The 24100-nt window shown below is 38.5% G+C and overlaps 1 protein-coding gene and 1 pseudogene across 3 annotated transcripts in view; both read right to left on the bottom strand.

Annotated features, from left to right (window-relative positions):
* Positions 1-24100, bottom strand: part of RPF2 (ribosome production factor 2 homolog) — a 35551-nt gene that overhangs the window by 2731 nt on the left and 8720 nt on the right. For all 3 annotated transcript variants that reach the window (XM_027088605.1, XM_027088614.1, XM_027088623.1), the window contains exons 5-8: positions 21012-21093; positions 20267-20343; positions 14346-14445; positions 4178-4280 (exon numbers count right to left, since the gene is read on the bottom strand). In XM_027088605.1, the coding sequence (XP_026944406.1) occupies positions 4178-4280; positions 14346-14445; positions 20267-20343; positions 21012-21093 (362 nt within the window). The remainder of the gene's footprint in view (positions 1-4177; positions 4281-14345; positions 14446-20266; positions 20344-21011; positions 21094-24100) is intronic.
* LOC113610473 (ubiquitin-conjugating enzyme E2 D3 pseudogene) lies at positions 17652-18219 on the bottom strand (annotated as a pseudogene).

The raw sequence follows: 24100 nt of genomic DNA on the forward strand, positions 1-24100 counted from the left end.
ACTGAACCACCAGGGAAGCCCCAAGACCAAGTATTTTCTTTAGTCTACTTATTTTCAAAATAAAACATAAGAGTATGCAATACTGTTGAGAAACAGCAGGTGATATAGTTCTAAGAAGTGAAGTGGAATCCTTTTATTTGACTTCTTCATCTTACGCAAGATTTACATGATTATAAAAAAATCTTAATTGGGTTTTTGAAACATTATATTACATGATTGATTAACAAATTCTTATTTCTCTAAGACCTATTCAGAATCAACTTTTGTCCATAGCATAGACATTTACTGATCTCTATAGATTGGAATGAACTTAATATACTTTCTAGATACCATATGTCCAAATAGCTCTGGATTTGAAAGCATATGAAGGATACAATGGGGAGGAAGGGAGAGTCACAAATTCTTTTTTTGTGAGAGATACAACAAGAACTGCTCAAAGACCTGAAGGTTTTTTTGAGTTAAAAGACTCAATTTGTTACTGTGGCCAGATCTCCATACAGGGGAAAAAAAGGACTAAATAATAATGTTTTTAAAAGATCAGCCTTGGGCTTCCCTGGTGGCACAGTGGTTGAAAATCTGCCTGCTAATGCAGGTCACACGGGTTCGAGCCCCGGTCTGGGAAGATCCCATATGCCACGGAGCAACTAAGCCCGTGAGCCACAACTACTGAGCCTGCGCGTCTGGAGCCTGTGCTCCACAACAAGAGAGGCCGCGAGAGTGAGGGGCCCGCACACCGCGATGAAGAGTGGCCCCCGCTTGCCACAACTAGAGAAAGCCCTCGCACAGAAAGTTAAGAACTATTGCCCAGAACCTTTACACCCATGTAAATCTCCATTTCAGATCTTAACCTCAAGCTTTGTTTGTTTTGTTTCCCTATAAGCTCTAAATCAAAAGTGACATTCGGGCTTCCCTGGTGGCGCAGTGGTTGAGAGTCCGCCTGCCGATGCAGGGGGCGCAGGTTCGTGCCCTGGACCGGAAGGATCCCACGTGCCGCAGAGCGGCTGGGCCTGTGAGCCATGGCCGCTGGGCCTGCGTGTCCGGAGACTGTGCTTGCCTATTTCTTGAGAAAGACTGGCATTACCACTCTTGTTTAAATTGCAATTTCCTTATTTTTCTCCCTTCCATATCCCTCTCTTCTGTTGACATTCTGTTTTCATTACTTAACTCCTTGCCTAGAATGTTGTGTTTGCTTTTTAAGGTACGCTAATACTTCCTGTTTTGCATATTTCTCCCCATAAAACCTACCCAATGCCATGGCAAAGGCATACGTGGCAGTTACTAAAGATCTTCAGTTTCATATTAATAGCTCTGGCCCTATAGTAAATAAAATTCTCCAAGGAATTAATTATTATAGGATATACAGGAAGGTGCCAGTAACACTATGATTTATTTCCCCCAAACAGGAAAGGTCAAAGGTTCTATTAATGTAATTCCATGCTCAGAGTTCCTTTCATACAAGAAGCTCAAAACCATTTTATAAGCCTTACTGATCTTCACAAATTAATAAGCGTCAATATTAACTACCTTTAACCAACTGCCTAAGGGCTGGTTGGAAGAGGGCAGGACACCCAAGAGCAGCCTGTTGAGAATGCCTGAGGAGCCACAGTAGGTCAGACACACTTCTATGGCACATTCCCACCTCTATCTGCACCCCTCTCCCTCTCATAAAGGAGAATTATCCGTCTCAGAGGGACCTCAGAATTACCTATATGATATTACTACACTTTGCAAAGGAAAAACAGGGGCCCTGAGAAGTGACTTGCCCATGTCATGTGGCAAAGCCTGGCAAAGAGCCAGGTCACTAGGCTCAGAGGTGATGCTCATTCCTGGGACCACCTCTTCCTTCCTCTCCCAAGCAGAGCACAGCCCTTGGAGGCTAAGCTAATCCACATCTAGGGATTTTCCCCAGTAGCAGCTTGCTCTCAATCACACTGTCCACTTTCTATTTCAAATCAATAGCTAGCAGGTATTACAGGATATAGATATGAAAAGCTGGGATTAAAATTTTACACTAGAAAAAAAAAAAAAAAATTTTACATTAGGGGGGCTTCCCTAGTGGCACAGTGGTTGAGAGTCCGCCTGCCGATGCAGGGAACACGGGTTCGTGCCCCGGTCCGTGAAGATCCCACATGCCGTGGAGCAGCTGGGCCCGTGAGCCATGGCAGCTGAGCCTGCGCGTCTGGAGCCTGTGCTCCGCAAGGGGAGAGGCCACAACACTGAGAGGCCCGTGAACACCAAAAAAAAAAAAAAAAAAAAAAATTTTACAATAGGGTTTCTGATCTTAAAAATTCAGATCTTGGGACTTCCCTGGTGGTCCGGTGGTTAAGAACCTGCCTTCCAATGCAGGGGACGTAGGTTCAATCCCTGGTCAGGGGAACTAAGATCCCACATGCCACAGGGCAACTAAGTCCTGTCACAACTACTAAGCCCATGGGCCTCAACTAGAGAGCCCATGTGCCACAAACTACAGAGCCCACGCACTCTGGAGCCCATGCAAAACTAGCGAAGCCTGCGTGCTGCAACTGAAAGATCCTGCATGGTGCAAAGAAGACCCTGAGTGCCGCAGCTAAGTCCCAATGCAGCCAAAAATAAATACATAAATACATAAATAAATAAAATAATTTCGTAAAAATTTCAAATCTTTTTTTTTCATTATGGCAGATGCCATGCTAACCTAACAGTGATTCCAGCAATTACATACTTCTTAAAGTAAGTGGACGGACGAATATGTGTAGTTACACTGCCAATTTATCCTTGTTCTTAAGACTGATTTGCTAATTTTCTGTCCATTTTGCTTTATTTCTCTGTATTTTCTTTCTTTCTTTACAAATTTATCTTTCTTTTCACTAAATACAAGTTCTGATACAAGAGAATACTTCCTTTGAAATTGTTCACCATGAGTTTTAGATTTTTATTATTCATTTCTCATTCTCAAAGACTTTTATCTTTATTTTTTAGCTCCTTTGTATCCCAGGGTCTCCTTGTTTAACATAAGTTTTCAAAAAGATTTTTTTTTATGTTAGTGATTTTTCATCTTTTATCTCTTGCTCTATAAATAGGAGTCACCTACTTCATAATATTCTTAGCTGCCCCAAAATCAAGTTTGGAAATGAAAACAACAGATTATAGGGACTTTCAATCTCAACTAGTTAAAAATGATTATAAAATCCTTTGCCTGTTATTATTTAAATGAGAAAAAAATAGAAAAATAGAAATGGTGGTACCACTCATGTGGTGAAAAGAACCGAGCATCTCTGACTCCATACAGTTGAGACAAAGATGGACATTACTAACAAAAAAGAGGTGATTACTTAGTTCATTTAGATGTTCACTGGACACAAGCTGGTCAACCATGTATTCCATTATGATAAAAAAACAAAATTAAAACCATGAATGAAATGCTGAAGTCCACGAATGGTTGCACAAACGGCACCACTGCACGAAGACACTGTCAACACTGGGCTGCCGGCGCTCAGGCTGCACTGCCACGCCACAGCGCGAAGCAGATGTCAGGCTGAATTCAATGTACCAAGGGAGGCAGTTAGTGGGAGTCAATGTATTCTCTAGGAAAGTGTGTGCTCCATCAATCAGCGCTAACACTTTATTTTAAATAAGGGAAAAAACAAGTCATGCTTACCTCAAAAGGCAGTTGCAGCATGTCATTAAGGTTTTTATGAAAACAGAATGTGCTTGTTAGGATTTATATTTATATTGTGGTGGGGGTATGGGTAGAGGCCTGGGCTGGAGAAAGAAGGTAAAATGAATCTAGCCACTGAATCTTATTACTTTCAGACTCCATTTTTTAGACTCAGGACTTTGAGATTTGCTTTGGCTGGGCTAAGACTTGTGGCTTGGCGCTCTAAATTTAGTCAAGAAAAACAGGGAGATACTGCATAAAAGTATGGCAAGTTAGGACTGAATAAGCGTTCTAAGCTCAGAGGGAGTGTACTGTTTGATGCCCCAGGGCCCTGGAAAAGCAGGGTTTCCGGGAGGCAGAAGTTAGCAGGGGAGTGACAGACCTGAGGATCAGCACAGAGCTACTTTGTCACTGCTATTCTGAAAACTCTCCAAATAAACTTTTGGCCAGACACCAATTCTAAGTCTGAGCTCTATAAAACAGTCACACTAAAATGCTAACCCTGAGGATTAACAAAAACATGCTAAGAAATGCACTTACTTATAGCTTCGAAAGTAAATCTTCCCATTCAGTGCAGTGAAGTGCAGAACATACTCTAAACCAGCCAGACGGACATTTGATACTGTGGGGCCTCTGAAGAAATCTAAAAGCACACATCAGGTTGTTTGGGGAAAAAAAAAAAAGATTAATCAAGATTAATTAAAAGATCAATTAAAAATAATTAAAATTAATTAAAATAATTAATTAATTAAAAATTTTAAAAGATTAATTAAAAGACTAATTAAAATTAATTAACTTTAATTAATTAAAAGATTAATTAAAATCTTAATTAAAAGACTAATTAAGATTAATTGTTACAAATCAGCTGCACTCTAAACGCAACTCTCTGTATCTCATCTAAAAAGCAGCACAAAAACTCATGCCTGAAAAATCTGATGGTCCCACCCCTCTACCATTTAATCTCATGACTGTATTTCTGTTTAATTCACTGAGCCATGTAATTTTTCAGTTTTGCAGTTCTCCCTCTAAGCCAATGCTCAGCACCAGAGTATAACAGGTTTATTGTGAACAGTAATTTTTTAGAAAATGTAAAACAAGGTATACAATTTTAATCAACTAAGACAGACAGGTTAAGATGGCAAAAGTCTATAAAAATGGCTGTTCAAACTTTGACTATTAAATTGAACTAGTGTTTGTCATATGGCAGACGCCAACAAACAAGAAAATTCTAACAAGGTATCTCAATTATATGAGCAAAGAAAAGCTATCTAGTGTCAAAGCCAGAAAAGAACCATCAAGATCAATGAGTAGACTGTTTTCCCACAGAGTGGTAATAATACCCAAGTGGCACATATGAGATAATTTTAAATGATACACAGGCAGATATAATCTACAATGCATTATTTATGTTATCATACACCATTTTGCACTGAGAGTAGGGACATAGGGTTTCCTTTTAAAAAGAGGAGTCAGGGGCTTCCCTGGTGGCGCAGTGGTTGAGAGTCCGCCCGCCAATGCAGGGGACACGGGTTCGTGCCCCGGTCCGGGAAGATCCCACATGCCGTGGAGCGGCTGGGTGAGCCTGTGCGTCCGGAGCCTGTGCTCTGCAACGGGAGAGGCCACGGCGGTGAGAGGCCCACGTACCGCAAAAAAAATAAATAAAAATAAAAAATAAAAAGAGGAGTCAATTTAAAGAAAAATCTCCAGTGAACAATGCTATGGATACTACACAGACATGGCTAACGTTATGAAGGTGGCACATGAATGAAAAGAGTTTGGAAAACAGCAAACAAGTTTGGTCACCTCATTTTTACAGATAAAAAGACTGAACTTGGGGGGAGGCTAAATGGGAACACATGAATAACATCTAGCTAAGAAAAAGTTAGGCATAAAAGGGTCATCCAAATTAATTACTTAGGAAGAGGTGCCCTAAGACAGGTGATGTCATAAACAGGAAATATCTCATTCTGTCCCAATCTGTAGCCACTCAGCACTTGCTTCCCTCCTCCCATTAGCTCATAAGATGGGAATTATCTCCATGTGCATGGACATATACATCTTTTACAGTTTGCTTTTTCCTTCTTACAGATAACTAAAAGAAAATCACATCACTAACATACATAAAGCAGACGTTAAGTGTGCATACCCTTTGTACACACCACCCTTCCTTACTACCACAAATAAAAATCCCTTGGGGGTACTTTTATAAACCAAATATGTACGTTTTCAAGGTATTTTGATCTAAAAATTGATTTTAATTAATGAAGAACTTTCCCATAGTTTTGCCAAAACCTGACTCTCCTTCAGTGGCCAACTTAATAAAGCCCCACTCACGGTTGTGGCAGCATTATTGAAGTCAGAGTCATTCTGGGGAACAAGATATGTACATTCCAGTCTCCCCTGAAACAGTTTTTGTAATGCAAACCTTATAGGCATGCGCTTTTTCCATAAGCTTTTAAGAAAGAAAAAAAAAACAAAAAAAGAATGAAATGAGGTAGAAAGTTTTAAGAACATTGACCCTTACCTCACATCATATACAAACATTAACTCAAAATGGATCATAAACCTAAATGTAAGATCTAAAGTTATAAGACTTCAAAAAAATATTTATAAGAGAAAAAAATCTTTGCAATCTTGGGATAAGCAAAGGTTTCTTAAACAAAACACTGTATGAACAACCATTAAAGAAAAAAATTGGATAAAGTACACTTCACAAAAATTTAAAATTTCTGCTCTTTAAAAGACATCACTGTTTGCAGATTACATGATACTATACACAGAAAATCCTAAATATGCCACCAAAAAACTACTAGAGTTCATCAATGAATACAGTAAAGTTGCAGGATATAAAATTAACACACAGAAATTTGTTGCATTTCTATACACTAACAGCACACTGTCAGAGAAATACCTAGGAATAAAGCTACCTAGGGAGTTAAAAGACCTATACTTGGAAACCTGTAAGACATGGATGAAAGAAATTGAAGACAACACAAACACATGGAAAGATATACTGTGTTCATGGATTGGAAGAATTAATATTGTTAAAATGACCATAATACTCTATAGATTCAATGCAACCCCTATCAAAATACCAATGCCATAGAACTAGAATAATTTTAAAATGTGTATGGAAACACAAAAGACCCAAATAGTCAAAACAATCTTGAGAAAAAACAGAGCTGGAGGAATCATGCTCCCTGACTTCAGACAGACAGAAAAAGTTACATGGATCAATGGAACAGAATAGAGAGCCCAGAAATAAACTCACATACTTAAGGTCAATTAATCTATGACAAAGGAAGCAAGCATATACAATGTTGAAAAATCTCTTTGGTAAATGGTGCTGGGAAAACTGGACAGCTACACGTAAAAGAATGAAATCAGAACATTTTCTCACACAATATATAAAAATAAACTCAAAATGCATTAAAGATCTAAATGTAAGACCAGAAACTACAAAACTCCTAGAAGAAAACATAGGCAGAACACTCTTTGACATAAATCGTAGCAATATTTTTTTTTGAACCTGTCTCCTAAGGCAAAGGAAACACAAGCAAAAATAAACAAATGGGACCTACTTAAACCTAAAAGCAGAAGACCTGACTAGACATTTTTCCAAAGAACACATACTGATGGCCAGCAGGCACATGAAAAGATGATCAACACTGCTAATCATCAGAAAAATGCTAATCAAAAGCACAATGAAATATCACCTTACACCAGTCAGAATGGCTATCATCAAAAAGACCACTAATAACAAATGTTAGTGAGGATGTAGAGAAAATGGAGTCCTTGTAGGAATGTAAGTTCTACAGGCACTGAGGAAAACAATATAGAGGTTCCTAAAAAACTAAAAATAAAACTATCATATCCAGCAATTCCACTCCTGGGTACATATCCAAAGAAAACAACACACTAATTTGAAAGGATACATGTACTACCTCAATGTTCACAGCAGCATTATTTACAATAGCCAAGATATGGAAGCAACCTAAGTGTCCATACACACACATGCACACACACGCACACACACATACATACAATGAAATACTACTCAGCCATCAAAAGAATGAAATTTTGCCATTTGCAGCAACATGGATGGACTTGGAGAGCATCATGCTAAGTGAAATTAGAGGAAGACAATGTATGATATCACTTGTATGTGGAATCTAAAAAATACAACAAACTAGTGCACATAACAAAAAGGAAGCTGACTCACAGATATAGAGAACCAGTGGTTACCAGTAGGGAGAGGGAAAGGCGAGGGGCAAGAGAGGGACACGGGCTTAAAGGTACAAACTACTATGCATAAAATAAATAAGCTACAAGGATATACTGTACAGCACAGGGAATATAGCCAACAATTTATAATAACTGTAAGTGTAGCATAATCTTTAAAAATTGTGAATTGGGCTTCCCTGGTGGCGCAGTGGTTGAGAGTCTGCCTGCCGATGCAGGGGACACAGGTTCGTGCCCCGGTCTGGGAAGATCCCACATGCCACGGAGCGGCTGGGCCCGTGAGCCATGGCAGCTGAGCCTGCGCGTCCGGAGCCTGTACTCCGCAACGGGAGAGGCCACAACAGTGAGAGGCCCACGTACAGCAAAAAAAAAAAAAAAAAAAAAAATTGTGAATCACTATGTTGTACACCTGAAACTTACATAATATTATAAATCAGCTATATCTCGATACAAAATTTTTTTTTAAAAAAGACATCATTAAAAACAAAAAGGCAAGGGACTTCCCTGGTGGTGCAGTGGTTAAAGACTCCGTGCTTCCACTGCAGGGGGAGCGAGTTCAATCCTTGGTTGGGGAACTAAGATCCCACATGCTGCATGGTGTGGCCAATAAATAAATACATAAATCAATAAAACAAAAAGGCAAGCCACAGTCCAGGAGAGAATATTCAAAGATATATGTCAGACAGACAAAAGACTTCTCTCTCTCTCTCTCTCACACACACACACACACACACACACACACACACACTCTTCCACATTAGTACCCAATAAAAAGACAAATAACCAAATAAAAAAATCAGGCAAAGATCTGAACACACACTTTACCAAAGATATACAAATGGCCAATAAGCACATGAAAAGATGTTCAACCTTATAAGTCACCAGAAAATGCAAATTAAAACTGCAACACTACCACTCCTTTATTTTGTAGATTTGACTTTGGAAACATATTACTGTCAGTATTCAACACCTATTAGAGTAACTAAAATTAAAAAGAACGGCCTACCAAGTATTGACAAGGAGATGGAGCCCCTACAGTTAGTGGGAATGCAAAATAGTGCAACCATGTTAAACAGTTTGGCAGTTTCTTAAAAATGTTTAACATAGGGCTTCCCTGGTGGCGCAGTGGTTGAGAATCTGCCTGCCAATGCAGGGGACACGGGTTCGAGCCCTGGTCTGGGAGGATCCCACATGCCACGGAGCAGCTGGGCCCATGAGCCACAACTATTGAGCCCGTGCGTCTGGAGCCTGTGCTCCGCAACAAGAGAGGCCACGACAGTGAGAGGCCCACGCAAAAAAAAAAAAATGTTTAACATACGCTATTCAAATGATCCAACCATTTTATTCCTAGGTATTCACCCAAAGGAAATGAAAACATAGGTCCTCACAAAAATTTGTATATAAATGTTCATAGCAGTTCTACTGGTAATAATTAAAAGCTGGAATCAATCTAAATGTCCATCAACAGATGAAGGTATAAACAAACGGCAGAATAGCTATAAATGGAATACTGCTCAGTTATAAAAAGAAATGGAGGATTGATACATACAACAACATGAATGAATCTCAAAACAAACTGAGTGAAAGAAGTCAGGCCAAGAAAAGTACATACTCTATGATTCCATTTACCTAAATTCTGGAAAATGCAAAAATGACAGGAAGCAGATCAATGTTTGCTTAGAATAGAGAAAAATAATGGATTACCAAAGGGCACAGGGAAATTCTGGGGGGTGGTGGAAAGGTTCTATATCTTGATTGCAGTGGTGTTTTTAGAGGTATATAAATATGTCAAAATCCATTAAATTTTAAAACTTTAAATATGTGCATTTGGACTTCCCTGGTGGCGCAATGGTTAAGAATCCATCTGCCAATGCAGGGTTCGATCCCTGGTGCAGGAAGATCCCACATGCCGCGGAGCAACTAAGCCTGTGCGCCACAACTACTGAGCCTGTGCGCTAGAGCCTGCATGCCACAACTACTGCAGCCCGCGCGCCTAGAGCCCATGATCCGCAACAAGAGAAGCCACCGCCTGCGCATCGAAGAGTAGGCCCCACTTGCTACAACTAGAGAAAGCCCGTGCGCAGCAACAAAAACCCAATGCAGCCAAAAAATAAAACTTTAAAAAAAAGAATTAAAAAAAGAATTTAAAAATAAATACGTGCACTTGATTGTATGTAAATCATACCCCAAAAAATAATTTATAATGAAAAAACTTAATAAAGTTATCCCTAAAAATTGAAAACAAAATGAAATGAACCTGTGTATTGGGCTGAAGGCATAATCATACAGAAAAGGACTGTTTCAAATGACTTCAAAACACAGTAATTTGACCATATTCCTAATAGGATATATAGACATACAGCACTGCAAAAAAAAAAAACCACACACACAAAAGAAACCAAACACCATTCAGTTGCACTCAATATTCATACTACCAGTAGTAATAACAGTATTTTATTCTGAGACTGTTGTATGTGTAGTACAGTATAAAGTAAATGCATCATTATGTTGGAGTCATTGAGAACCTGGATTTTTGTCATGGATGAAAGAAGGTATGTACGTGTACATATCCTTCTGTCCTAAATTTGAGTTAGAAGTTTCAGTATGAACTCAGGATATATTTTATCTTAACAAATAAATCTCATAGTTCTGTCCACTGAAAAAGCCTAGAAACAATGACCAACCCAGAAATACTCCCTAGCACACAAAATGTGATTTCTAAAATCATCTCACTTAAAAAAAACCCAGGATCCTTACAGAAATAGCTGATTCCAGGACTGGAGCAATTAAAGTACAAGAGGAGTCTAAAACATCAAGGGGGTGATGGATTAAAATGTGTTGAAACTCAGAGCACTGTCAAAAAGGCTGACCCTAAACTGGGCAGGAATGATGGTTGAGGTAAAAAGGAAGATATTATGAGAATAGGGATAAGGAGAAAAACCTGGTTAAACAGAAATAAGGGGGTAGCAGATAAATTGGTTATAATTAGAAAGAAAGCCCCAGTTTGGACATTTTTTCAATGGATCAATTCCAAGCAAAAATAACACCTTTAGTGTGACTGTGTCCATGAGTAAAAACACTGGGAAAGGGCACAGGAGGATGACCAGGGTGTTGACGGGAAAGACTGGGGGATGTGGAGTCAGAGAATGGATAAGATCCTGATTCTGACACTTACTAACTCTTCACTCTGGACATCAGTGAACTGGTCTCAATTTCTTCATCCACAACATGGGAATAATATTACCATAATGAACTGAATGTTTGTTTAACCTCTAGTGTGACTATATTTGGAAATAAGGCTTCTAAGGAAGTACTTAAGGTTAAATGAGGTATGTCATAAGGGTAGGGTCTGCTCCCATAGGATTAGAGTCCATATAAGAAGAGACAACAGAAAACTTAAACCCCTCTTTCCTCTGTCTATCTCCCTCCTTCCCTTCCTCCCCAAGGAAAAGCCTTGTAAGCACAAAGCAAGAAAGTCCTCACCAGAAACCTGGACTTCTAGAACTGTGAGAAAATAAATTTCTGTTGCTTATAAGCCACCCAGTCTATGGTCTTTTGTATGGCACCCTGAGCAGACTAATACAATTATCTCTGTAGAGCTGTAGAAAGGATTAAATTTAATAAATTACCTGACCTAATCTATGGCAGTTATTTTCATTATTATATGTATTAAAGTGGAATAAGAATTAGGAGATGAGAAAGGTTAAAAAAAAATTATAACAATGACCACAGATGTAGATATGACCACTAATATAGACAAAGGCAATGAAGAAAAAAAAAAAAAAAAACCCAGTTAGGTAGTTAAGTTAAAGGTAGGCTTTAAAGGGACACTTAATAAAACTAACCTATTACTTGATTCATTATCATCTTTATATACGAGGAGTAGTCATACTAAAAAATAACCATAAAAAGTAGGATGGACTGGGAGTTCCATGGTGATCTAGTGGTTAGGATTTGGCACTTTCACTACTGTGGCCTGGGTTCAATCCCTGGTCCTTTTTGGGGAACTGAGATCCCACAAGCCACACGGCACAACGAGAATTAAAAAAAAAAAAATTAGGATGGACTGAATCAAAAAACAGGCACTGGTTTTCTGTAAAGAAAAGCAGGACCTGCTAAGATTAACTACAAATCTATATAATGTTTAAAGCAAAAGAGAAGCAAAATTCGAATGAACAAAATGGGTATCTGGCATGAAAATACTGAAGTAACTTTTCTTTCTGGCCAATTACAAAAAGAAAACAAAAACACAACTTCCAAACAGGAAAAAAGCCCTTGATAAAATTCTCTTTACCTACTGCTCTACATTATTTCATTTGAACACACAACACAAACCAAGAACTCTGCAACTTTCTTACTTCTTATTTATATTAAAAACTCAACTTTGCTTAGTGCCAGACAATGTCACTCCATCCTGCTACCTGTCTTTCTTCTTTCTTAATTCCTTTTTGGTTTTCACTCCCTCCCTCTCATTACTGCATCATGTGGTTATTCCTGCCATCTAGTGGAAGCACAAAATAGTAAGATAAAACCATTTAAACAGAAGCAACAAAGCTCTGTTATAACAAATTATAAGTAATTCCCTCACTAATAATAATTATACAGAAGAACAAGGGGAAAAAAGCAGGAAATCTGAGCCAACGCAGTACAACTACTAGGAATCTTGGCTAAAAAAAACTCCCTTGATGTTTTGGGCTATGTAATATTCAAAGAAATGTTGGTCGCTGTCTTCCATGTATGATTTTTTTTTAATTAATTTATTTTTTTGGCTACGTTGGGTCTTTGTTGCTGCGTGCGGGCTTTCTCTAGCTGAGGTGAGTGGGGGCTACTCTTCGTTGCGGTGCAACGTGCAATGCAGGCTTCTCATTGCAGTGGCTTCTCTTGTGGAGCACAGGCTCTAGGTGCATGGATTTTAGTAGCTGTGGCACGCAGGCTCAGTAGTTGTGGCTCACAGGCTCTAGAGCGCAGGCTCAGCAGTTGTGGTGCACGGGCTTAGTTGCTCCGTGGCATGTGGGATCTTCCCGGACCAGGGATCAAACCCGTGTCCCCTGCACTGGCAGGCGGATTCTTAACCACTGCGTCACCAGGGAAGTCCCTTTTCTTTTTTTTTTTTAATTCATGGAAAACAGAGGTAAGAACCTATAGCAAAGACTCTGCAAAGGAATTATTCACCGTGGGCAGGATGAAGAGCAGAAGAAGAAAAGCACAGGCTTTGGGTTTTGATTCTGCTTCACCTACTTAATGGCTCTTAACCTCTCTGAGCCTCCAACTTCCCATCTGTAAAATGAAATGTTACCAAACTCAAGCATTTTAGTAAGGATTAAACAGGTAACAGTGATACTTAGTTTTTCAAAAATAGCCATTATGAACAAGAGAAATGAGAAGTCCCGAAAACTGTATTCCTAACAATAAGAGCATAACTAATCCCAATAAGGAAAACCGAAAGCAATGTGTCTGCCCACAAACATTCTTTGGTTGGCTCAGATTTGTAAAAAGCATGTATATAATTTATAATATATCCCCCACCAACTTTTCAAAAGTCATCTAGGGCAAAGTATATAAAAATCCAAAAGAAGGGCAACCAAAAAAGTTAAGCCATAGCTTGTAAGAATGGTGCAAGAAAAGCTCAAATAGAATAAATTATTTAAACTTCAGAAAATGCCACTAAGTATAAGAAGAGTTCATATCTCTAGAGATGAACTAAATTACCTTCCAGAGTAAGAACAGAGCTGGCAGATGTGATCACACAATATTAAGTATTAGTAACCGTTAAGAAACCATGGAGAACAATAATGTCAGCTTTTCAAAAAAGGAGAGAAAAAGTGGTTTAAAATTGGTAAATTTAACATCAATCTCAGACAATAACTATATATTGTATATTGGATTTTAAGAAGGTGGCTTGTGAACACACAAAAAGTAATGTAGTCATTAGATAAAACATTAGGAATGAGCAGAGTTCACTAAGAACCAATCACCTTTAAAACAACCTTACAAGGTTTTTTTTGTTTTTTTTTAAATGGAAAAGGGAGGAATGAAATTGGTGGAGATTAAGAAAGCAAGTTATACGGGGTTATAGTGTGAAAAGCCTTGTATATCAGACTAAGAAAAACTAATAGAGGTTTTTGAATTGGAAGTGGATGATGTATAATAATCTCGAAAATTTAACTTTTCAATTTTCTAAATTTAATTTAATAATGCCAATAATGACAGGAGACGGGTGCAAGCATTAAACAGGTTGCTACCAAAGTTACTATACCATCAAAAAGTAATAATGATCTATAGAGTATAGCATCCTTTTAACTCTCTCCTGCTTCTAGTGGGGAATAAACAAAATAATGAAAAGGAGAAAAAGAGATCAAAGAGAAAAAGCTGTATATCTAGAGTGAAGTTGCAAACTGCCACGACCAATGGCAACTCTTAGAATGCCTACCTGAGCTATCCTGCAGATATGTATTAAAATACTTACCAATAAGAAGGCTTTTTAGCCTTCTGTAGTCTTCTGTTACATCAAAATCATCACCTGCAAATATTAACATGGGTTTTGTTCCCTCCGGACATTTACTATTCTAGGAAATAAAAAAAGTAATTACATAATTATCAAGTCTAAATTGTTTATATGCTGATTTTAAAGCAGTCAATATTTATATATAGCAGGGCTCCCCAATCCCTGGACTGGCATCAGTCCTCGGCCTGTTAGGAACCGGGCCGCACAGCAAGAGGTGAGTGGCAGGCGAGCGAGTGAAGCTTCATCTGCTGCTCCCCATCGCGCATTACTGCCTGAACCATTCCCCATCCCCCCATCCATCTGTGGAAAACTTGTCTTCCATGAAACTGGTCCCAGATGCCAAAAAGGTTGGGGACCGCTGATATACAGTGACTCATTTTCACATTTTCTTAACTGTCCTAAAACTATGTCTATGAATGCTGATTTTATTTATTTATTTAGTTTGGCCACACGGTACAGCATGCAGAATCTTAGTTCCCCAACCAGATATTGAACCCGTGCCCCCTGCAGTGGAAGCGTGGAGCCTTAACCACTGGACCACCAAGGATGTCCCTATGAACACTGATTTTAGACTTAAAACCAGAGTGGGGATTTTTTAATTTACAGATTTTTATACTAAAAAATGATTTTTCATTCCACTCCCTCTTAGTGCCAAATTAATAAGTGATTAAAGAATGATGTAAGCTACTTTTTATCACTTTCTATGCAAAGAATAAAATAAAAAGCTAAACCTGCGGCAAAACAAACACAGCCCTCTAACAGCCAACATCTCAGAGTCAAAATAAATTTAATTTCTTTGAATTATTTGTAACAATGTGCCTTTCCTACTATGTCACACCAGCAGTATTTTTAAATGAAAGCTAAACTGAACTACCAACTAAACATTAACATGGGAAGCAATATAATGTTATACAAGCTACAGAAAATATGGGCAATCCTCACTCAGCAGGATCGAAGCTCTACTCTAAAAGATATTTTGTCTCACTCTGGATTTTCTTTTCTTTCTTTTTTTTGGCTGCACCACACAGCTTGTGGGATCTTAGCTTCCACACCAGGGAATGAACCCGAGCCCTCGACAGTGAAAGTGTGGAGTCCTAACACGGGACCGCCAGGGAACTCCCTAGTTCTGGATTTTCTATACCAAAAAGAATGTGAATTTTTGTTTTACCAAAGTGAAAGAAAAAATCAAATAGAAAAAATTCTTTAACTGAAGGGTTAATTTATGGAGGAAGAAGAATCGGTCTGAGCTTCCCACTGATTCTAATATCTCTGCTCTGACACTAATCAAGGATTATCCAAGTGGAGGGGGTAGGGGGAGACAGGACAACAAACAAACAAACATCCTCTGCCCTTGGACCAGAGGTCACGTGTTGCTTCGCTGTTCACCATGACCACTCTTGTTGACATTCTCTGCTTCCAACACGAACCTGAACTGTTTAAACTTAGGAGATGGGCCTAAAATCTGTCTGTCTGATTGTGGGCCTGAATAGACCTTCCAGACCCAATGACTCTTCTGTGTTCCACCTGTGCCCAGCTAACCTTTAATTTTAAATCATCTCATTTCTTAGGCTTATTTTATGCAGAATAACCACCCCTAGAATTTTGGCCATCTTAGAAAACAGGCTTCTAGAATAATCACTCTATTTCCTGGTAGAGTCTAATCACCTGTTGCTTAAGAGTTAATAGAGGGATGAGGCTTGGCAATAAAAGTGGGCAAGTAAGAGAAGAAATACCTGGTAAAGATGTCTTAAAAACGAGGAGGTAGAAATAAAGAAGAAATAAATATGGAAGGAAAGTACAACAAAACATGCAACTCCAGAACAAACTAAAAATACGAGGTTGTAGCCAAATAACGGGGTCAAAGTGAAGGGGACTGGCTAATAGTCTATGTAGGAATTGCCAATGTAAGCACATTCTCATCAATTAATGAATTTTATAGTTATGGATATGCTCCATGAGTGAAAATTTAGTACTCAATTTTTTATTTTTATTTTTTTCCCCACACCAAAACAGTACTTTATTTTGTAAATTTTGACCCATTATTACTCCAATGTTATGGTTTTTTCAGCTGTCAAGTGTACAAGGTGAAGAAAAAATTTAGTTAGATGGGGGTTGCACCTGGAAAATAAATTTCTTAAACTCCATATACACATTTGAAAACTGCTGGGTCCCAAGTCCATCTATGAACCCCCGGGCTGCCAGTATCATGTGCAGCATACTAAAGCTACACTATCTGAATAGCTTATTAATTCTGCATAAATCAGGTCCATCAATGTGTCAACCTGTAACAGACTGCACACTTTTAACTGAACATGGCAAAATATTCACTCTCTAGAACTCTACATCATCATTGGATGTCAAACAATGAAGCAAATCCCAACAGTATATACAAAAAACAGCTTTGCATTTACAAAAGATTGCTCCCATACTGATTAATCCAGGCAGCTAACTCATTGGTTTATGCAACTTTATTGAAGAAAAATAAATCAATTACTAGCAGAGCTATTAGTTGATCACTCATCCATTGACAACTTGCATCATTTATTCAGTGCTATATTAAACAGTGTACTGGAAGATAGATTAACTAATAGCTCCAAGCCTCCTAATAATTTAAATGAAAATTACAAAATGTTTGAGACCCTATTTTGGAATACAAAGGGTGTTTGACTTCCAATTTCCATTCTCTGTAAAACAGGTCATTCCTTTGTTGACATGCATAAAATACATCACATTTTCTGTCCTGCTGATGCTATAAATTCAATACCAATTTTCCAGCCACGTCACTTACGAGCATAAAGTATATCATGTAACCTCAAATCTCTAACAGTGGAAGGCTTACACATGAATGGATGCTGCTAGAATAATGCTGCTTCCTTTGATGTGATAACTCAGCATCCACCTCCCTCCCCCTCAGATGATTCTTCAGCGTGTTAGAGCAGTGAGGAATGGTTTTAGTCTCATAACCAAGTTAGAGTGAAGACACTGGCCACATAATACACATGCTCCATTTTTTAAAAAATTCTGAATCTTGGGCAACTGTTCTCTTGTAACTACTTTACAGTTTCTAAAAGCAGTTATTGTCCAAAGCTGGAAGGACTTAAGTCTTCTCAGATGAGCATGTGAATGAATGGAGGGAGGTAAACAAAAAATAAAATTAAAGAAGATGAGTTCTGATAGGGGAGCAGCCGGGTAAGAAAATCAAAAAAGGAACAGTAATTTAAAGTTTATTCCAGCTATAATGCAGGTTATTCTGACTTTAAGGTAGCATCACATGGCATACTTCTGAGTCTATTCCCGAGATATTCTGTTGTACTTATCTCTGTTTCATAGATCCGTGCAATCTCTGGCACTAGAGGGTCACGTGGGTTTGGATCACATAGCAGTGAACAAATGGATAAAAGAACTTTAGAAATAGTTAAAGCAGGAGAACACTGTGATCTTAGAATATCGAGACAAATGCTGCCATTACTGTTAATATTTGGATGACAAATTCTTGTTGTAAATGCAACCTTAGGTGGTTTGAAGGGGTAGTCTGTAGGAAAATGAACTGTCAAAAGGAATACACTGCCTTGATATGGGCTGTCATTAGGTCCCATAATTGTGGCTTGCCAATGAAACATATCATCCCCAACTGGACCTGCAAAACACTGTGCTGGAGGGTCACGGGCCAAATCACTAAGTTCCTTATTAATCCGTTTCAGCACCATCATCTGTGCTTTTCACCTGGCTCCTCACTATTTCGGTGTGTGCTCAAAGTTCCGGCCAAAACTCTTGATGATCCCGGCGGCTGGGAAGGACTGTCTCTTGGTCTCACACCAGCTCTGCCATACACAGGTGCAGAGGGACCAGGGCCTCCCTCAAGCTGCAGCCTCGGCCTCCGCCCTGCGCGGCAGCTGGTGCCTCCCTGGCCCTACGGCGCTCACGCGCACGACACAGCCACAAGATCTAGTACTCAATTTAAATGGTTCTTGTTAAGAATACACCTGCCAAACGATACTGATTTTGTGGTTCAGTTTAGAAGCTGCACAGTGACGGGGTATTTCTTTGCTTTGGAAGGGAAGTGGAAAGAGCAGAGGGATTGGCATGCAGGCATCAGCCACTGCTCACACCCACTAACTGGTAACCATGCTAACAGCAGTGGTACTGCTCATCTCCAGGGATTCACACACAGCCCCAAAGACAACCTGTAATAAACTGTAATAAAATGATGGCATCCATAATAAAGTATCACAGTTTATACAGTTTTCAAAATACCTTTCAATATATTAAATTCATTGATAAGCATTTTCACATATATTATCTCGTTTGATGTTGTTATACCTGTTTAATACTTGATTGCAATTGTGGGTCAGGGAAGTAACTGAATGTCAGGTCACAAATGCTACCTAACTGACCAAGAAAGGCCTCAAACCCAAGTGTTCTGCCTCCAAATCCAACCTCACTGTTCTGCCCTGTACCTGAGGAAGGTGGTATAGCTAACCAAGTAGGGATCTGGTAAGAGCCTTTTTTCAAACACACAGGAAACCTAGAAGGCATGTCCTCTTCTTAGGGGAGGCTGGGAAAAGGAGTGATTATATATTTGCTATAATTCTTTCAACTATACAAAGACCCACAGACTGAGAACAATTATGTAACTTTCCATTACAAACTTCAATATCCTTTCTTTCAAAGCCCTTCAGTCCTAATCTTCATTATACCATTTACTGTATGTATGACTCCAGGTCACCAGTGGAATTCCTCTGGGCCTCAGTCACCAAATCTATATAATAGGGAAAATAATTTCAGCCTTAGAGGGTAGCTAAGAGATCTTAAGTGAAATAATGTATTTGATGGACTAGATTAAGCCAGGAGCAGAGGTCTGAGGGAGCAGAAGCCCAATTTGGATCCAGGAACTGCATTAGGACAGTTTTCTTGCCTTTCTGTTTCATAATTCCATTCAAACAAAGGAGACACAAAGATGCAAGTCCTCAAGGGGAAAAGTGAGCTAGCAATTTGGTTCCCAGCAGCCAAAATACTGTAGGATCAGCCAAAGCTTCCTAGGTTTAAAACAGGGCTCACTTTGAAAACTGTGGGGACTTCCCTGGTGGCGCAATGGTTAAGAATCCGCTTGCCAATTCACGGGATATGGGTTCGAGCCCTGGTCCGGGAGGATCCCACATGCCATGGAGCAACTAAGCCCGTGCACCGCAACTACTGAGCCTGTGCTCTAGATCCTGCGAGCCACAACTACTGAGCCCACATGCCACAACTACTGAAGCTCGCGCACCTAGAGCTCATGCTCCACAACAAGAGAAGCCACCACAATGAGAAGCCGCGCACTGCAATGAAGAGCAGAACCCCTGCTCGCTGCAATTAGAGAAAGCCTGTGCACAGCAATGAAGACCCAACACGGCCATAAATAAATAAATAAATACAATTAAGACGGAAGGAAGGAGGAAAGAAAGAGAGGAAGGAAGGAAGGAAGGGGAAGGAAGGAAGAAAAAGAAGAAAGAAAGAAGGAAAGAAAGGAAAGAAAGAAAGAAAGAGAGAAAGAAAGAAAGAAAGAAAGAAAAGAAAGAAAGAAAGAAAATTGTGGTATTTCTGAGGTTACATAAAATGGGTGCTGTGATAATTCAGAGGGAGAGGAGAGCATCTCAACTATGGGGCCTAGACAAGAAGTTAGTAATGACTCTAAGTCTAACTGCCTACATATGTGTTATATGCTGTAAACATCTCTCTCTTTTTAAAGGTAAAATGAAATTGTGCTTTTTAGTTTAGAGCACACTAGAATAAAACCAAAGTTCTTTCTTATTTAAGTCTGTATCTTTACTCTTCACCACAAGATGTCACTATTGCCCAAGAGCAACGTTATAAAATGCTTATTTTTATGATCAGTATCTTACCTTAATATCTTTAAGGGAGACAAACTTCTCGATACCTACTTCAATCATATCCAGCACATGGTAGTCATACATACGACCTAGAAGGAAAATACATTTTCTTTTAACCATTTATTTTTTCCCAAACAGCTGCCTTATATTCACCTACTTATCTGCGTGTTCAAAATGTCCTAACAGCTGCCTCTTTTCTTTCTCCTTAAACCTCCCAAACATGTCTCTTCTTTCTTAAATTTTCAACTCTACCTAGAATGTACTGTTGCAACTTTGGACCTGGAAAGGATCTTAAAAGATCACTTAGCCAAACTCCCTTACTTTACAGAAGAGTAAATAAAGGCCCACAGAGGGTAAAGGGCTTTACCTAAGCCAGTGAGCATGTCAGCCCAAGCCTCAATACACAATACAGGGCAAGGGTTTATTTTCAAATGTATTCATTATACAGGTATTTATTAGGGAAGGGTTAATTTGTGTGTGTGAGTATGCTACTTCTCTTTTTCTAACTCTAATACTGATTTAGGATATATGTTTTATATTTGAAAAACTTCCACAACTTGAGGTAGGGTGATATTTACATGCCCCTTCTTTACCTGAAGACTGGTAGGTAAAAATAAATTTTATTCACACTCACAAGGAAAATAAAAAACTAGTTCAGTGCTAACTGGCTACTCCTGAATCCTCAATACCATCAATTAATCTGAGTCACAGAACTGACTCTATAAAATAAAAGTATTAAAAAGTAAATGATATTTACCTATTACTAGATTATTTGGCCGCTTCTTATTATGGGAGCCAAACATGAATAAAGAACAATCTGACTTCTTTGAAAAAAATTCCTGTAAAACCAAAGAAATGTCCTTCAATCAATGCATAAATGTAAGAACCTTAAGAATTGTACCTCTTTGAAATAAAAGGTATCCAAATTGTAAAGGAAGAGGTAAAACTGTCATTATATGCAGATGACACAATACTATATATAGAAAACCCTAAAGATTCCACACAAAAACTACTAGAACTGATCAACATAAATAAAACAAAAAGACAACCTACGGACTTCGAGAAAATATTTGCAAACAATGAGACTGACAAGGGCTTAATTTCCAAAACAGACAAACAGCTCATACAAGTCAATAACAAAAAAACCAACCTGAAAAAAAAAAAAACAAAAAACAAAAAAAACAACCTGATCAAACAATGGACAGAAGACCTAAATAGACATTTCTCCAAAGAAGATATACAAATGGCCAAGAGGCACATGAGAAGATGCTCAACATCACTAACTATTAGAGAAACGCAAATTAAAACTACAATGAGATACCACCTCACATCAGTCAGAATGGCCATCATTAAAAAGTCTACAAGTAACAAATGCTGGAGAGGGTGTGGAGAAAAGGGAACCCTCCTACCTACACTGTTGGTGGGAATCTAAGTGCAGCCACTATGGAAAACAGTATGGAGGTTCCTTAAAAAATAAAAATAGGGTTGCCATATGAACGAGCAATCCCACTCCTGGGCATATACCCAGACAAAACTATAATTCAAATGCACCCCAATGTTCACTGCAGCCCTGTTTACAATAGCCAAGCAACTTAAAGGTCCATCAACAGATGAATGAATAAAAAAGATGTGAGGGCTCCCCTGGTGGCGCAGTGGTTGAGAGTCCACCTGCCAATGCAGGGGACACAGGTTCGTGCCCCGGTCTGGGAAGATCCCACATGCCGCGGAGCAGCTGGGCCCGTGAGCCATGGCCGCTAAGCCTGCGCATCCAGAGCCTGTGCTCCGCAGTGGGAGAGGCCACAACAGTGAGAGGCCCAAGTACCGCAAAAAAAAAAAAAAAAAAAATTGACTTCTATTACAGATTTGAGAGGGATGGAAACACAATTATGGGGTTTCAATCCTGGACAGCTCCTTCTACACTACTGCCTATACTTTATATCCTACATACTTTGATTCAGTTTATTGAGATTCCCAATCTTAGCACAAAAATTAGAGTGAATGTGTTCTTGTCTAGTTCTAGCATAGTTGGAAAAGCTTCCTAAATTAATGACAAAAATGTTAAAGAACATTCGAAGCAACCACGGTCCTCAACTTTTCTTTATTGAGTGCAAGACCCCCTGAGGTATGGGCCCCTCGTTTGGTTATCATTCATTCCAGTGTTTAAGCAGAAGCAAATAGGAACAAACAACTACCTACTTGCCTATCCACTCCCTATGTAGAGGATACAGAGTCAGAAAGTCCAAGAATTCTGGCTTTGCCAATTGCTATGGGATCTGGTCAGCCTTTCTGAGAATTACTTTTATCATGTGTAAATCAAAGACAATAACACTTCCTGAAAAAATCTGCAAGGGCCACGTGACACGTCATATGGGAAAGCAACTTACACTGTGTCTGGCACAAAGCATGTGTTCAGAAATGTTTTTTAAATGTCCAAATCAATGAAAATCCTTTCTTAAAAAAAATTTTTTTTTACATTCTCATGTTAACAGCCCAAAGCTTTCCATAAACTACCTTTCACATATATATAGTACTCATCTGTCATCCTTCTCCATAAAGTCCGCTTTTTCTTAAAATTCTACAGCAAGAGTAGACAAATTATCTTCAAAAGACTAGATAGTATATATTTTAGACTTTTTATATGGTGTAAAAAAAAAAAACTTTAAAAATGTAAAAACCATTCTTAGCTTGTGGTCCTCACAGAAACAGGGATTTAGCCCACAGGAGGTATATTTGCTAACTCTTGTACTAAGCACAGTTCCAAGATTACAGTGTAAGAAATGTGCTATTGGGGGATGGGCAGTCAGGAGGAGGAATTCAACCAAATTTCCAACATGATCACTGTTTCCACAGTCATTTTGAGCTCTAGTGGTCTGAGATTTATTACAGCCAATGAAATATCTCCTGTCTCTGGAAGTGGGAGATCAAAGAGAGGAAATGCCACAATTTTAAGTATAAGAAAAGTTGTCGTATTGACACTGGATTGAAAAAAAAGTACAGAATGCTACAGATTCTACAACATAACACTTCTACAAAGTGGTCACTCAACTGAAAGCACCATGGTGTCACAAAACAAAATCAGCCCTGGATAAGTCACGTGTGGAAGAGAGAGATTTCTGGGTTAGACCCTCCATTTTTACTTTCATGATCTCTTCAAAAATGACGGTGAAAAACCCAAGACTATGATAAAAGCAATTTTATTAAAAAAAATGTTTATTTTGACAATATTTTCTTAATATAATTTTCACTGCAGTTAGTTGCCAAATTAGGATAAGATGCTCAATTTCAGTTTTCTAATTAGTTATTGAGATTCTTTTCAAACATTTTTTCTTTTAAATTCACTAACTAAAAGAACAAGCAATGGCGGTCCTGTCAAGAGAACATAATCACGTTCTGATTTTTTTTAAGTCAACTTAAATAGTTTAATCCACGTATTCCCTTAAGATTTTCTTTAGTAAGAAACTAATATCATCACATACTCAGAGTCCACTCATCATTCTCCATTTATTATATACCACCTTTTATCTTCTGATTTCATTCACTAGACTTTTTCATTTAGTTTTGATTGCTAATACACTCAAACGGGAATTTGATTAACTCTAGTAAAGCAACTGACAATTGTTAGTAATCATTTGGGTAGTGTTTCTTGTTCTAAAAACACTCAAAAAAAGAAAAGTAAAATTTTTTTAAATCAAACTTGCTCTATAAAAAGATCCATAACAAGCTTCCTTTTGACAATCCATTAATTATGCACTTAAAATGTAATTCAATTTTTAAAAATTCTATCAATATACTTGCAAGCAGTGAATACGTAACATTCAGTGAAATGTAAGCTCTATAGTCATCTTT

Source organism: Aethalodelphis obliquidens, unplaced genomic scaffold (assembly GCF_003676395.1).
Source record: "Aethalodelphis obliquidens isolate GAN/ISIS:26980383/991018 unplaced genomic scaffold, ASM367639v1 scaffold3, whole genome shotgun sequence".
Taxonomy (NCBI): domain Eukaryota; kingdom Metazoa; phylum Chordata; class Mammalia; order Artiodactyla; family Delphinidae; genus Aethalodelphis; species Aethalodelphis obliquidens.